Below are 14,972 nucleotides of genomic sequence, written 5' to 3'. Positions count from 1 at the left end.
GTTGTGTAGTTGTGTTCATACACTGTCAAGACCAACATGCATCAAGACAAGGTGATGAGAAATATCATTCAAACCTTTATTTCAAGTCAGGGCAAACATGCAGGCACACACATTCAAACATATAGCAACGAGTACAAATCATCCTTTGAATGGATTGTTCGCAGTCAACATTGCCTGCAGGCTATTGCACATTATCAGTTTGAAATGTTCTTACATTTTATCCAGGTTTATAAGACCAAATCCGGTACCGGTACTCCAAAGTTTGAGTCATGCGCATGCATCTCGCATTTAGAGAGAACAAAGAAAATATACATTTTAAAAGGTAATTTTCCAATCCTCTTTACAAAACTAGGCCAATTGAAATGCTGCAATTGTAAAATAAACTATCTACCAGAGACTAAACTGTGGATTGCGCAGTCTGGAAGTAAGGCACAGCTGGTGATGCTTTCACATTGTAGGTGTGTAGAGCAGTGAACACCTTGGTACGGGTGTTATTTTGGTTGTCGTCATGACGATGCCCCAAGGTCACCACTTCCTGTCTTTGGGATCAGCTGTTGCAGGAGGTCGAGGAAGAGCTCAATGCGGCTGAGGAGTGGAGCAGTCTTTTCAGCACGCAGTATCTTGGAGTAAACATTCTTATAGGTCTTCAGGAGCTCCTCGTCCTTATTGCTATTGTAAAAAAATAAACATTCTGAAGAGATCTTGATTTGAATCAAAGCTATGCTTACATGTATTAACATTCCTTATTAATGGTGTAGGGGTACTGAGATTGATACCCTGACCCCTATCGCCACTGTGCACCGTCTTACAGAGACAAAGCTTTCTGCTAAAGAAGCATAACAATGATTGACACTTGTTAAATAGAGGGCTAGAGGAACAGCTCTGTGTGGAGGGACATCTGTCACTGGGAGAGCTGTGGCAGGGCAGGACAAACACTGGGGTTAAAATGCTAAGGGTTCTTTAGATACTCAAGTTATCTGCTGGCCGTAGTACAGTGTATTGAGGGCATTCAGTGAACCAGTAGTGCTATTAGAAAGCCAACATAACGACCAGTCTTACACAATGACCTTTTATGCATCTCTTATCTTCCCACTGACTTCCCCTGTCCATTTTACTCCTCCTCCAAAACAGTGACCAATCCATCCAAGAAGAAATGGATAGAAAATAGCAGATGCTCTGAGCTGTCCTACAAAGACCAAGCTACTACTTACTGACTGACCAGTCTTAAGATGAAAAGATTTCAGAAGTTTCAGTATTATGTTTCTACTGGATCTCATGGTTTAGCCCCCTGCAGGACAAGGTTAACCAGGCTCGGTACAACCAGTCCTTTCCTCACCTTGGTTTGCGCTTCATGGCCGTCATCAGCTTGACCAGCTGCAGCAGCAGGAAGGAGAAACTGGGCTCAAAGACGCCAATCAACTTCATCACTTCTATGGTGTTCAGCCCTGAGGAGGTGGTGCCATCTGCACCACTGTCAAGGGGTCTTGTCAACTCTGGGCAGTCTGTCTACAAAAGAAAAAAATTACATTAATGTGGAAATGTACACATAGAAATGTGAGATAGATCTATCATTCTACTTGAATGCAAGTCTAAGAAGCGACCGATATGTTCTATGTGCACTATTTCTATGCTTCCCGTTCTTAAGTTGCGTTTTTGCGTATTTTACTTTCAGTTTCGTAAAAACGACTTCAAAGCAGAAACAACAATATTTTTGGTTATGGAGCAGTTTACATGGTACAATGACTCTCTACACCGGTGGTTCCCAAACTTTTTAATAGTCCTGTACCCCTTCAAACATGTTAATTATTTGACTAGGCTACCTGTATTTGACATTGTGTAGTTATTTCGCTGAACTCTAGATTGTTTCATTTTATTTTTGGCAGTGAAACGAGGCTACTCAGGCGAGAAAAAAAAACGCAAATGTATAGCCCCATTGGAAAATATAAATGGACTGTTTGAAATTGTGGAAAAAAAGAAAACAATGTACGAAATACGTATTTTTTTTCCTTCTTAAAAAAAATAAATTTAAATCTCATTTTTATTTGGCCTACCCCCGACGGCATTGTGCGTACCCCAGTTGGGAATACCTGCTCTACACTATACTTGCTTATTTTGTCACAGACTGAAATTAGGCAAACTATTAGTTTAGCAACCTGGATAGTACATAGTACGGCATAGTACAACAAGTAGGAGGAGGTGTGGAAGTAGTTGGTGGTTAAATGTAACCGATGACTGTCAAACAGAAGGGGAGTTCCTTTGCAAAAGCAGTAGGTTCTATTTCTGTTTGTGTCTGTACCTCTGTGTGGTCCTCTAGCAGCTCTTTGTGGATAAGCAGGAAGGCATGGCGAGTGTCTGTCAGTATATCCAGGGCTCCTGTCAGGGTCTTCAGCTTGGCCCCACTGCTGCTCTGACCTGTAAACAAACATTGTTACTCAATGACACCACCTTTTAGGAGACTATGACAGTTCTGACCAGGCTGGGAGTGTGCCTGGCCCTGGCCTGGGTGAGTGAGCCTGACTGACCTGCCATGGTGAACTCGGCGAAGGCCACCCTCTCCAGAAGGGTGCGGAGCAGCTCGCAGGGCGCGTCCTTCAGGCTGAGGAACAGGAGGACAGCCTTGCTGTAGTGCAGCTCTGCCAGGCTCCTGTGCTGCTTCCTCAGGTGCTCATCCCCCACCTGGCACAGAGGAGGAAACATCCAGAATGTACTACACAGACTGAACACCTTAATGCTTTTCTACAGATGCAACAACATTTAAATGGTTTAAAACAGGACGACTGGTAGATATCTTGCTCTAGATAGAGTGTTTGTCCTAGGTCAGGTCCTTACCTGGTTGCGGAAGCAGCTGTGGTACATGGAGGCCAGGCGGTGGTGGATGGTGGCAGCTCTGTACTGGTAGAGGGGCTGGCGGGCCGACTCGGTCTGCAGGTCACAGTACTTCAGAGACTTCAGCATGGCCTCTGTCACCTCCCGCTCAATCTGGCAACCCACAGCAATGAAAACTTAGTTATGGATTACTGTGCTCTTACAATTTTCACACCGGCGCTAACCATTTCACCTAAGGCAGCATGTAGAGTCCGTATGGTTAGTTAACTTGATAGACATTGCCCATTCTGTTCATTCACCTACCGTAATTTCCGGACTATTAAGCGCACCTGAATATAAGCCGCACCCACTGAATTAAAAAAAATATATTATTTTGAACATAAATAAGCCGCACATGTCTATAAGCCGCAGGTGCCTACCGGTACATTGAAACAAATGAACTTTACACAGGCTTTAACGAAACACGGCTTATAACAAAAATAAATAGGCTTTAACGAAACACGGCTTGTAACAAAAAAATAAATAATTTGCAGTAAGCTTTAGTTGTCTTTTTGCACTGAGTCAATTCCTCACGCTGCTGTTTCCAACGTCTTATCATCGACTCATTAAGACCAAGCTCCCGTGCAGCAGCTCTATGTCCTTTTACAACAGCCAGATCAATCTCCTTCAACTTGAAAGCTGCATCATATGCATTTCCCCGTGTCTTTGCCATGATGAGGGTGACAAAATGACTACCGTAATCAGAATGATGGGAAGTTTGAGAGCGCTCAATTTAATCTAAACAGTAAACAAAAAGTTGTTTGACCGTAACCCGTTCGGCAATTTCATTGGTCTAATGAAAGCTTCATGCCGCCAAAAAACTGAGCACGTCACGGAATGTGTTTTTTGGAGAAAAAAAATATGGAAAGTGGGAAAAATCCATATATTACACGCGTCATTGTTTCAGCCGCGAGGTTCAAAGCCTGGGAAAAAAGTTGCGGCTTATAGTCCGGAATTTACAGTACTATGAATCTATCCAAGTGTTACCTGTTCCTGGGCCTTCCTGGACAGAGGGGCGTAGTCCTGCAGCAGAGTGGCCAGTGTGAAGTAGGTAGTGGACAGCTCCCAGTTGACTGAGTCCCACACTGCAGGGTGGTTCCCTCTGGTGGCCAGGGAACGCATAGCCCTGAGGTAGTAGTCTATAGCCTGGAGGGGGAGAGAGCAAGTGTAAAGGTCCCTGCTCCATTTTCATTAGCACCAACTCTTACTGAAAGTGTGGTAATGTTACGTTGAATTGCCCTACTTAAAAACCTTTCAGAGCATTTATGCAGCAGTTGCCAATATGACAGGAAAGTGACTGGCAAAGATAAGCAGATCGTTTAGCCTTCATGCCTTTCTATTTATTGTGGAAATCAATACGGGGTTGGTGTAGTCATAGAAATCATGATATGTCTATTACATAATGATATTTCTATTAGTGTGGTAGCGGTACCTTATTGTAATAGAGAGACTCCTCCGGGGAGAACTCTCCTCTGCTCAGGTCTGCAGATGTAGCACAGTGGGCCTGGGCACAGATCCTCATCAGCCTGCCTGTGTTGCACAGCAGCAGGGAGGTGTTGGTGCTGTCCTCAATGGCCTCAAAGTCCTTCATACCTTTCTCAAAGCACGAGAAACTCTTCTTCCATATCTCCTGTTCAGCTATAGATACAGACGTCTTCACTGAAAAGGAAGGGGGTGGGGGGGAAGGGTTTAGAGTGAGGAAGAGGTTCATATTTGTTTATTTTAGGTCTGTTTCCTGAAGAAAGATATCGTATTTCAGAAATATTTCTTATATTGCTTACAGCATCAATAAATTAAATCAATAGTCAACAAATAAACCATTTACACAAAATCATCCTCCATAACTGATAGGCTAGACTCCCTACCTTCTTTCTCGGTCTGCATGGCAGCAGCCTGGTTCATGTAGAAGACTCCTATCTCGTTGCGAATGTTGCCCAGTCTCTTCAGTACCTGGGCTAGCTGTTCAGGGCCATGTTCCTTCACCACCCCGGAGGTCAGCAGCTCGTAGGCCGCCTCGTAACACTTACTGCTCACAAACAGCTGGTACTCTGGGTCCGTGGCCAGGTCACTGGCCATGTTAAAGGCTGGGGGACAGTCACACAGGCCAGACTGATCTAATTTGTAACAACAATGATGCACTGCATTTATATATAGGATTGTTCAAGCTTTTAAATATTGTAATGTTAGCATTTGTTATTACAGGTTCTTGCTTCTGAAAAGCACCACAGCAGGGATTATCAACTAGATTCAGCCGCGGGCCTTCAAACCTTGCTTTCATTTGTATACAATCACATCTCTCTATTGTGCGTGGGAATACTTGGAAACAGATTTCTTATATTAAAATAATTTGGAGCTGATTTACTTGTGTTTTTCCAGTCTTATGTCCAACAATGAAAAATACTCAAAACCACCCGCGGGCCACCAATTGGGGAACCCTGCAACATTAAATGGAAAATCTACAGAATACTGAAACCTTTTGTGTCAAATGTGAAGGGATATGTTATGTGTTTATTGATGAAAGGTGTGAGTGTCTCCTCACCCTGGCAGCTGCTCTCTCTGTGCAGGCTGTGCAGCACCTCCTGGTCCTCCTTGGTCTGGTAGCTGTACTCCTCCAGGTAGGCAGCACGGTTACTGGCATTCTGGGCAAGCATCAGCTGGATGTCCCCACACAGAGACAGACACTGGCTGTGGAACAGCAGCACCCGCGAGTGCAGGGTACTGCTCACTGAACAGTAGGCATCTGCAGAGGGAGGGAGAGAGCGAGGGAGAGAGATGGATGAAGGAAGGGAGATAGCAAGGAAGGTTCAACCCTATTTCAACAGGTCCCTCATTATCCATCAGTTCAATCTCAGACAGCCAATCTGATCACAGTTAACTACATTTCCCAGAATGCCTAACTGAACCAGAGAGGAGACACTGACCGTGGCACTGCAGGGCCAGTTTGATGTAGCGCAGGGCCCGGCCGTACTTGAGCAGGTTAGTGGCAGCGTCTGACAGTACGTAGTAGGCCTTGGACGCCTTGAAGAAGAGCTGCAGCTTCATACGGTGCTGCCAGGACCCTGGGATCATCCCTGACCGGGTCGGATGCTTCCGGTCCTCCTGGAAGGGACCAGCTGTACCCAAGAGATATAGGGGCAGAGAGAGGGGAAGAAAGATAGATAGGGAAAGAGATATAGGGGCAGAGAGAGAGAGTGATAGGGAAAGCAATATAGGGGCAGAGAAATTGAGGTATTTATTAGGGGCTCTTCACATATAACGAGGAACCTGCTAATTATGGTACAACATCCTTCATTATCAATATTGTAGTATATCTATGCTTCTTGATGGGGTCAGTGATGGCCAACCTCTGTCCAGGAGGAGTGCGATCCCTTTCTCCACGGCCTTACTCCCATCCTCGTACTTCAGGGGGATGGGGGTGTTTGGGTCAGCAGCTGGGAGGTCACTCTCCTTCTTAATGCTGCCGTCCACTGCTTTTAGGCCCTGCCAATCACATCCAAACATTCAAACAATATATAAAACATATACAGACGCACACAAACATCAACGACGTCACAACTGCCCAGACCCACATGTTCCCACCGCATCCATCTCCAGTGCTTGGAAGACTATGCCAAATGGCTTCAAATTGCGCTATTCTGTTTCTCTCCGTCGCCCATACCTTTTCAATATTTAACTAATAATGCCTTTGATTCTTCCACAGTCTTAACAATGGAGGATCAGTTGATTTCAAGGGTATTTTTAGTTGTTGATGATGATTGACGAGAAAAGTATGGTCCAACCCATTGGCTATCTCACCGCACCCTCATATGCCATGTCTTGAAATAAGCAGATAGACGTATTAAAAGTACATTCACATAACTATCACTACACTGCAGTAGAGGCTCACCTTTAAGACATAGCTGAGGACATGCCGACATCTTTCCTCCTTGTCTTGAGAAACGGGAAATGCGTAGATGGGCTGCAGCGGGGGGGGGGGGGGAATATTACTTCATTGTCTAGATAGATGTTCTTAAATGTTCTAAGACTCACTCTGTGTAGTGGCTAGTTTCTAATTAGGTCAAGATATGTCAACATATCCATAATGTCACCCAAACAGCGTAGCTAGCGATAAACGTGTGACACTCACCCTGATCTGGTGAGTGGACTTGTACTTCTCTGGAACAGACAGCTCCCCCACTGATTTGATAATAGCTACAGCTTTGCTATCATCCTGTGAGTCCAACGTGGTACTAAAGGAGCCGTTCTCATCACTGTCCTCTGGTAGGTCTTCTGGATCCTCCTCATCATCCTCGTCACTGTAGCTGTCCTCTGAGCCCCCGGCCCGCAGCGACTCCCCCCCAGCTCCCTCCTCTGGAGACTCGTCCAACTGGAACAGCTCTGCCAGCATGTAGTGGGCCGATGCTATGATCTGAACCAATCAGAAAAGGGAGAGGACGGTTAGAGAGGGAACAGGCCAACAACAGAGAAGGAACAGGCTAGACGGGTTGTTCAACAAACGTGTCATTTATTTTTCTGCAAATTTCTCGTCTTTCGATATCAACGATTTGCACAAACATTTTAGAAACAATCAAAGGCCTTTGGTCTTGTGGAGTAAGTAAGAGGACGAGTCCAGTCCATTACCTGTGGGTGCCTGTCCTGGTCCAGGAGCTTCACACAGTTGAGGAGCAACGTTCTGATTGTTCCATAGTGCTTCCTGTTCTGGCTCTTCTTCAGCATCATGTTGCTAGCCACTCTGCAAGAACAACAATGCACATTCTACAAAACAGAATGTATAGTCTGGTGCCACCTGTTGGACTTAGTGTATTTGCAATTACTGCACTGACTGATAACCCTATGTTTTGTGTACTGGTTTCAGGAATGTGTAGATACTGTTCCAGGTTGCAGGTACCTACTTGTAAAGGAGCACAGCCACTGGCAGAGTGAATGGGTTCTGGCATTTCTCCTCTGCTGCTTCCTCACAGAGAGTGGTGAGGTCATACAGCTTTACGATGTCACTTCCACTAGCTGAGGAAGCACAGAAACAGGAGAGTAAGATTAAGTAGGGCTACTGCCACATAATACTGTTTAATTACCAGGTAATTATCACGTTTATTTTGTAAGTCCTACAGGAGTTAGCAAGTGTGATGTGTTATTTCCCACCTTTGAAGAGCCAGTAGGTATGGCCCTCTTTGGTGCAGTTAGACTTGAGGAAGGACAGAATGTTCTGAGCGATGTCTTTCACAACCCTGGTTGAGAAGGTGGAGTTCTCCAGATCAGGGATGTCTTCCGTTTTGATCATCTCATATTTCTGACCAAAGAACAAATCAGCGCTAACGTTATAACAGTGTTTACATTTTAATCATTTAGCAGACTCTTATCCAGAATGACTAACAGGAGCAATACAGGTTAAGTTCCTTGCTCAAGGGCACCGACAGATTTTTCACCAAGTCGGCTCGCGGATTTGAACCAGCGACCTTTGTTTACTGGCTCAACGCTCTTAACCGCTAGGCTACCTGCCGCCCAGTGTTAAATTGTGAATATGTACAGTACCAGTCAAAAGTTAGGACACACCTACTATTTCCAGGGGTTTTCTTTAGTTTTACTATTTTCTACATTGTAGAATAATAGTGAACACATCAAAACTATGAAATAACACATATGGAATCATATAGTAACCAAAAAAAATGTACATCAAAAAATATTTTTTTTTAGATTCTTCAAAGTAGCCGCCATTCGCCTTGATGACAGCTTTGCACACTCTTGGCATTCTCTCAAACAGCTTTATGAGGTAGTCACTTCAACTAATTGTGACACATTTCAATTAACAAGTGTGCCTTGATAAAAGTTCATTTGTGGAATTTCTTTCCTCCTTAATGCGTTTGAGCCAATCAGTTGTGTGGTGACAAGGTAGGTGTGGTATACAGAAGATAGCCCTATTTGGTAAAAGACCAAGTCCATATTATGGCAAGATCAGCTCAAATGAGCAAAGAGAAATGACAGTCTATCATTACTTTAAGACATGAAGGTCGGTCAACCCGGAAAATATCAAGAAATTTGAAAGTTTCAAGTACAGTTGCAAAAACCATCAAACGCTATGATGAAACTGGCTCTCATGAGGACTGCCACAGGAAAGGAAGACCCTGAGTTACCTGTGCTGCAGAGGATAAGTTCATTAGAGTTATCTGCACCTCAGATAGCAGCCCAAATAAATGTGTCTGTTACTTGAACTCTGAAGCATCTCAACATCAACTGTTCAGAGGAGACTGTGTGAATCAGGCCTTCACGGTCAAATTTATGCAAAGAAACCACTACTAAACGACACCAAAAATAATATTAATAATAAGAGACTTGCTTGGGCCAAGAAACACGAGCAATGGACATTAGACCAGTGGAAATCTGTCCTTTGGTCTGATGAGTCCAAATGTGATATTTTTGTTTCCAACCGCCATGTCTTTGTGAGACGCAGAGTAGGTGAATGGATGATCTCTGCATGTGTGGTTCCCACCATGAAGAATGGAGGAGGAGGTGTGATGGTGCTTTGCTGGTGACACTGTCTGTGATTCATTTAGAATTCAAGGCACACTTAACCAGCATGGCTACCACAGCATTCTGCAGTGATACGCCATCCCATCTGGTTTGCACTTAGTGGGACTATCATTTGTTTTTCAACAGGACAATGACCCAAAACACACCTCCAGGCTGTGTAAGGGCTATTTGACCAAGAAGGAGAGTGATAGAGTGCTGCATCAGATGACCTGGCATCCACAATCACCTGACCTCAACCCAAATGAGATAGTTTGGGATGAGTTGGACTGCAGAGTGAAGGAAAAGCAGCCAACAAGTGCTCAGCATATGTGGGAACTCATTCAAGACTGTTGGAAAAGCATTCCAGGTGAAGCTGATTGAGAGAATGCCAAGAGTGTGCAAAGCTGTCATCAAGGCAAAGGGTGGCTACTTTGAAGAATCTCAAATACATTTGGATTTGTTTAACACTTTTTTGGTTACTACATGATTCCATGTGTGTTATTTCATAGTGTTGATGTCTTCAATTTATTCTACAATGTATTAAAAAGTAAAAATAAAGAAAAACCCTGGAATCAGTAGGTATCTCCAAATGTTTGACTGATACTGTATATAGGGTTAAAAATGACACATTTGGGCATTAAAGACAGGGCTTATTTACCTGGACGATGCCATTGACATGAAAGCACATGACGAGCTCTGGAACATTGCACATCAGATTGTCCAGCCAGTAGTCAATACCTGTGAGAATGTTGATTGGCTTGTTGTTATCCCTGAAAAAGAAGGAACCTTCTAGGTATTTTGCAGGAGAACATTGCTGTGGAACAGTAGTAAACCAATTAAAATGTTTTATATTGACTGCCATGAATGATGTTTCTAGGGCTTTACGTAATGTTCCCTGCTTTACGTAATTCTGACCTGAGCCGCAGGCTGACAGCTGGGTAGCGCCCTCCTCCAAAGATAGGCATGTTGGACCCCACCAGCATGTGGATGTCCTCAAATGTCCACAAGATGTTCCTCACAAAGTCATTCCTCAAACCCTGTAAAATAAGTTGAGGGAAAAGTTGAATGGATTCTTTAATTGAATAGATTAAACTAATGGCAACTAAAGATAAGACAGAAAATGCACATCTTTAATCATGCTGTTGATGAAGTTTCTTAGCAGTAGCCTACCTGACTGTTCTCCCCCTCATTGAACAGTGTGGTAAGGTTCTGCTCTTTGGAAGCCACTTGTCCCAATGCATACTTGCTATCCATGGGAACCCCTTCCTGTAAAGAATGGACATACAGTCACCAAGGAAGACACAAACTCAACAATAGCACAACAACACACAGACTTAAGGTACTGCGATTCCTGCTCATTTCCATAAAGGGAGACCTACCTCTTTGTGTGCTGCAGACTCCTCGGAGTCTGAAGCGGTGCTAGTGAAGGTAGCGGGCCAGGAGGGACCAAACTCCTCCGCCCCACACCCCTCATCAGGGTTGTCTGAGTCAGGGACAGGCTCTGCGGCTCCATCCCCATTAATACTGGAGAATACATGGAGGAGTTAACCATTAGGATTTACTCTGGCTAAAATAAGGTTCTTGTTTCTATTGCAAGTCTTTTGTTCACATTAACAAGTAGGCTAGTAATCCAACTACGGCTGTGGCGGTCATGAAATGTTGTCAGCCGGTAACTGTCATGCAAAGGACTGTTTGTCTCACGGTAATTGACTTAATTAACATAAACACGTTTAGCATCTCCGGGCTTCCACACATAAAAGCTGCTGATGTGCGCCTTTGGAACATCTAGGCCTACATTTTAATAAGTCGAATGGAGCGGCTACTGTGCTGAGCGTAAAAGTGACCATTTGAGACAGGTCCAATAGGCTACACTTAATTTAAAGTTAATTATTAACTTTTGTTGTGATAGGCCTACAAACCTCAGAATGTCTTAGAAATCAAAACATTTGGGTAGCATGATACGACTATATTGCTGATTTGTGTGGCAAGCAAGTTAGGAGATATCTAGTCAATGGAAGATGGAATTAAAATGACACTTAATAAAGTAGCAAAACAATTGGCTTTTCTGCTGCTTCCCTCACTTGGATTGGACCGAGTGTGGACCCGACCGGCTCCATACGATGATGGGTCTGGTTGTCCTTATGTCCATTCGGAATGGGTTTTAAAAATGTATTTATCCATATTGGGTCCAGGGCTTTCCCGTGTCCATTTTGGAACGGGAGCTCTAACTCCCATCACCCATTCCTCATCACATAGATTATTTAGATTCAATCATGAAGTGTTTAGAGAGTGATTAGAGAGGGACTATAGAGTGCTGAGTACCAGGCCATTATTGAGGACCGTTAGCAAATAGGGTAGGCTACCCATCAGCGCCATTAATTTGCGCAGTTTTGGATGAGATTACCATGACCAACGGTCAGAGGGAATTTGACTGCGGTCATGACTCATGACTGCCGGTGTGTTGATAATGCGGTCACTGTGGCCCTAGGTCCAACCTCAAATAACTCACCTGTAGTAGAGGAACTTGGACAGGATTGCTTTTTGGTACCAGTGTTCCTTGCTCTTCTTTTTTCTCTGCCACTTTTGATCTATTAGTCTCTGGTAAAACTCCTTCAGCCATGTCCAATCGCCTGTCTGTGACAGAGCATAAATATAGATCCTACTACTATACTGGCTACAATCAAAGAAAAACACAATCAAATGTATTTCTACAACCATTGTCAATCAGACATTTTCAGGCTTTCTCGCTTCCACAGTGATATTAAAACAGGCTTATTCTCCACTGGCTGTCTAATTGTACCTGAGAGGACCTCATGAAGAGCTCCTGAATGTCCAGTTCATCAAGGAGGAGAGTCCTTCCCACGCGGTGGACGGCCATACTGACATGGGACTTACTGTAGGGGATCTTCAACAGCTTCTTGATGTTCTGAGGAGAAAAGAGAATGAGACCGTTAGGGTCAACAAACCATTTTGATTACCAAACATGTCAAATACATAACACAGTAGCAAAACAAATTCTTAGATAGACCTACCTCAGAGTCTGACACCACATCAACATCATCCCCAATAGAATCAATGAAGTCATAGGCCATCCCAAAACTGTAGATAGAAGAACATACAAGTACATGAGCACCTTGCAACAATTCAGTGATGATGCATACCACCAGATACCACATCTTGTTTTGAGGACTGAATAACCAGCACTTCACCTGGAGAAAGGCTTGCTCTTGCTGCTGGACCCTAGTACAGTGGACCCTGCAGGCCCAAGTTGGGGACTCTCCCGGAGCCAGTTGGCAGGAGGCAGCTTCAGGTCTGTCTTCTCCTGTAGTAGTGCATAGGTGGTGGGTGGAGGGGCAGCAGAGTACTTTACCACCGCACGGCTCTTTATTTCGTTGTTGCCAAGGCACATCTCCAACTCCTTTGATACACGTAAACAATGGTAGCATTGATGGTAAACTCAAACAACTTGATTCAATATAACGAGTAGATAGCTAGATTATTGTGAAGTTAGATGCAAAATATCCCATGTATGTACAGCTAGCTAGCTACAGATATAACATGCATAGACATAACTGCAGTTCAAAAGCTAGCTAGCTACTGTACAGCTTACCTGTCTGCCAGTAGTACTGGCAATATCACCCCCACTGTCATCTAACGTTACGTCTTCACTTCCACGGTCTGGAGGGACGCCATCCTCTCGGTTCCCTGGTGCTGAACTCATTTTCTGTCTGCAATTCAAGCTAGCTACTTGTCACAAAAACGAATGCTGCCTAGGGGGTAGCCGTCCTTAGCTAACTAACTAGCTTCCTGAAAATGTCAACAACAAAAACACAGTGACAACCTAAATGAATTGCAAGTGCTGGCTAGCTAGCCACTGTAGTTGCTAATCTACCACCAGCTGATTAGCTACCTAGCTAGCTGCCTAACGTTATAGCTTTACACAGCAAGCGACATATTGGTTCATCTGAGCCAAACGATAAAATTGGCAAGATGGCTAACACTATCTCCGTTCTGCAGTCATCCAGACTGTATCAACACCACTTGCTGCGTTATTCTGTTCGCTGCTGTTGACAGAACACACGTTTGCGTAAAGACACAGATTATCCATTATATTGACCAGATATTCTAGCCGCCGCTCTAACAATAAAAAGAAGTGAGGGGTGGGACAAGATGGCGGAGTGAGTGGTTGCATTAGAGCTCCTAAACTTTAAATTGAATTTAAGCTCTAATTTGAGTTTGACGACGAACACAGAGTTAAAGTTGCGTTTCTTACTGTATTTTTTTCTTCTTTCAATTAGTTTAGTGGTTCATCGAACATCTGTTTTACACTTTGTTATACTTAAGTTCAGCCAATAGAAGCTAGCAATAAATCAGCGTTAGCTAGTTAACGTTGGTAACATTAGCTGAGATAGAAGCTAACAGTGTAGGGGGAGCTGTCGTAACCGAGGTGAGTACTGTCAACTATATGGACGATTTTGACACCCCCAGAAGTAACGGTACCGAGGTTGCAGAATTCTTCGGTACAGGTGTCCAAATAACCAATTCGAACCCCCCAACCTGAAGAGACTACGAGAAAGTGACGCCGGGCAGACTCAACCACCCCAGCAAATGAAGCCATCTTCAAGGCAATCCAAGGTTTAAACAATAACGTTACATTTGACGAACAAGCTATTCGGCTGAATGGCTTTGATGAGAGGATTTATTTAAAAAAATACCCTTTCGATTGCAAACGTTTCCAAAACTACAGAGTTTAATGCAGCAGGCATTAAGGATATCACTAATGATGTGAAACTGTTGAAAAATAAAGTTGATGCTGGCAAAAGAAAACGAGGAGCTGCGCACAGCCAGTGCTGAACCAGACTGCTGAGACTGAACGGGCTACTTGAAACTGATGGTGAGAATATCAAATAGATTGTGATTGACATTATTGGGAAGTTTGTTCCATATCCCTCTGCTACCCTGAACATCGCGGTAGATGTTGTACACTGTCTCGGAGAAAAGATAAAGGAGAACAACAGACATGTCATCATATGGAGTCTCCCCACTCAAGTGCAGTTACGGTATATTAACTATAGAGTCAGAGCATTTATTGCAAGACCAATGCAGTGTGATCATTGTAAAGATTTTGGTCATGTATCAAGTGTTTGTAGAAGGGAGAAGCCGAGATGTCCAAGTTGTGTTATAAAAGTGATGCATATGTGACATGTTGCAATTACGGTGGGAACCATGCAGCCACGTCTTTCGAATGCCCCACAAGGGTGAAAGAGAATGAGGTGGCCAAAGTCAGGGTTGCACAGAGCATTTCATATGCAGCAGCTGTGAAAAGAGTTGAGGGTTTGAATGGTGCACCAGAAGAGTCCATGGTGGTGGATAGGCCTACACTGCAGGCTGCAGGGGTTGCCTTTCACCAGCAGGATCAGAAGGTGGACTTTGTGGCCTTTATAGCTATGGTAATTAATGGTACTGTCAAGGTGGAGAGAAGACTCTGGGGCCATTCAGAACAGGTGTATGTGTGTGTGTGTATGTATGTATGTATGTATGTATGTATGTATGTATATATATATATATTACTGAAATCATGTGACTTCTGAAGGTAATTGGTT

General features: G+C 43.9%; 1 protein-coding gene across 2 annotated transcripts; it reads right to left on the bottom strand.

Annotated features, from left to right (window-relative positions):
• Positions 1-52: 52 nt before the first annotated feature.
• Positions 53-14,389, bottom strand: edrf1 (erythroid differentiation regulatory factor 1). Of its 2 annotated transcripts, none has more exons than XM_029752657.1 (25): positions 12,980-14,389; positions 12,579-12,787; positions 12,402-12,468; positions 12,170-12,295; positions 11,879-12,003; positions 10,749-10,893; positions 10,540-10,635; positions 10,285-10,406; positions 10,028-10,139; positions 8,005-8,152; positions 7,758-7,869; positions 7,486-7,597; positions 6,992-7,273; positions 6,752-6,823; positions 6,210-6,345; positions 5,787-5,978; positions 5,405-5,605; positions 4,731-4,979; positions 4,298-4,524; positions 3,853-4,011; positions 2,830-2,979; positions 2,523-2,676; positions 2,297-2,412; positions 1,337-1,506; positions 53-669 (listed from the first exon to the last, which is right to left on the bottom strand). In XM_029752657.1, the coding sequence occupies exons 1-25, from the start codon at positions 13,088-13,090 to the stop codon at positions 507-509; spliced, it is 3,756 nt and encodes a 1,251-aa protein (XP_029608517.1). In that variant the 5' UTR covers positions 13,091-14,389; the 3' UTR covers positions 53-506. The 2 variants fall into 2 exon arrangements, with proteins under 2 accessions (XP_029608517.1, XP_029608519.1); XM_029752659.1 differs by having other exon boundaries at positions 4,731-4,949.
• Positions 14,390-14,972: the final 583 nt, after the last annotated feature.

The sequence above is a fragment of the Salmo trutta genome, chromosome 5 (assembly GCF_901001165.1).
Source record: "Salmo trutta chromosome 5, fSalTru1.1, whole genome shotgun sequence".
Classification (NCBI taxonomy): Eukaryota; Metazoa; Chordata; class Actinopteri; order Salmoniformes; family Salmonidae; genus Salmo; species Salmo trutta.
Note: the sequence above shows the minus strand (reverse complement) of the source record. Positions and strands in the feature narration are given on the sequence as shown.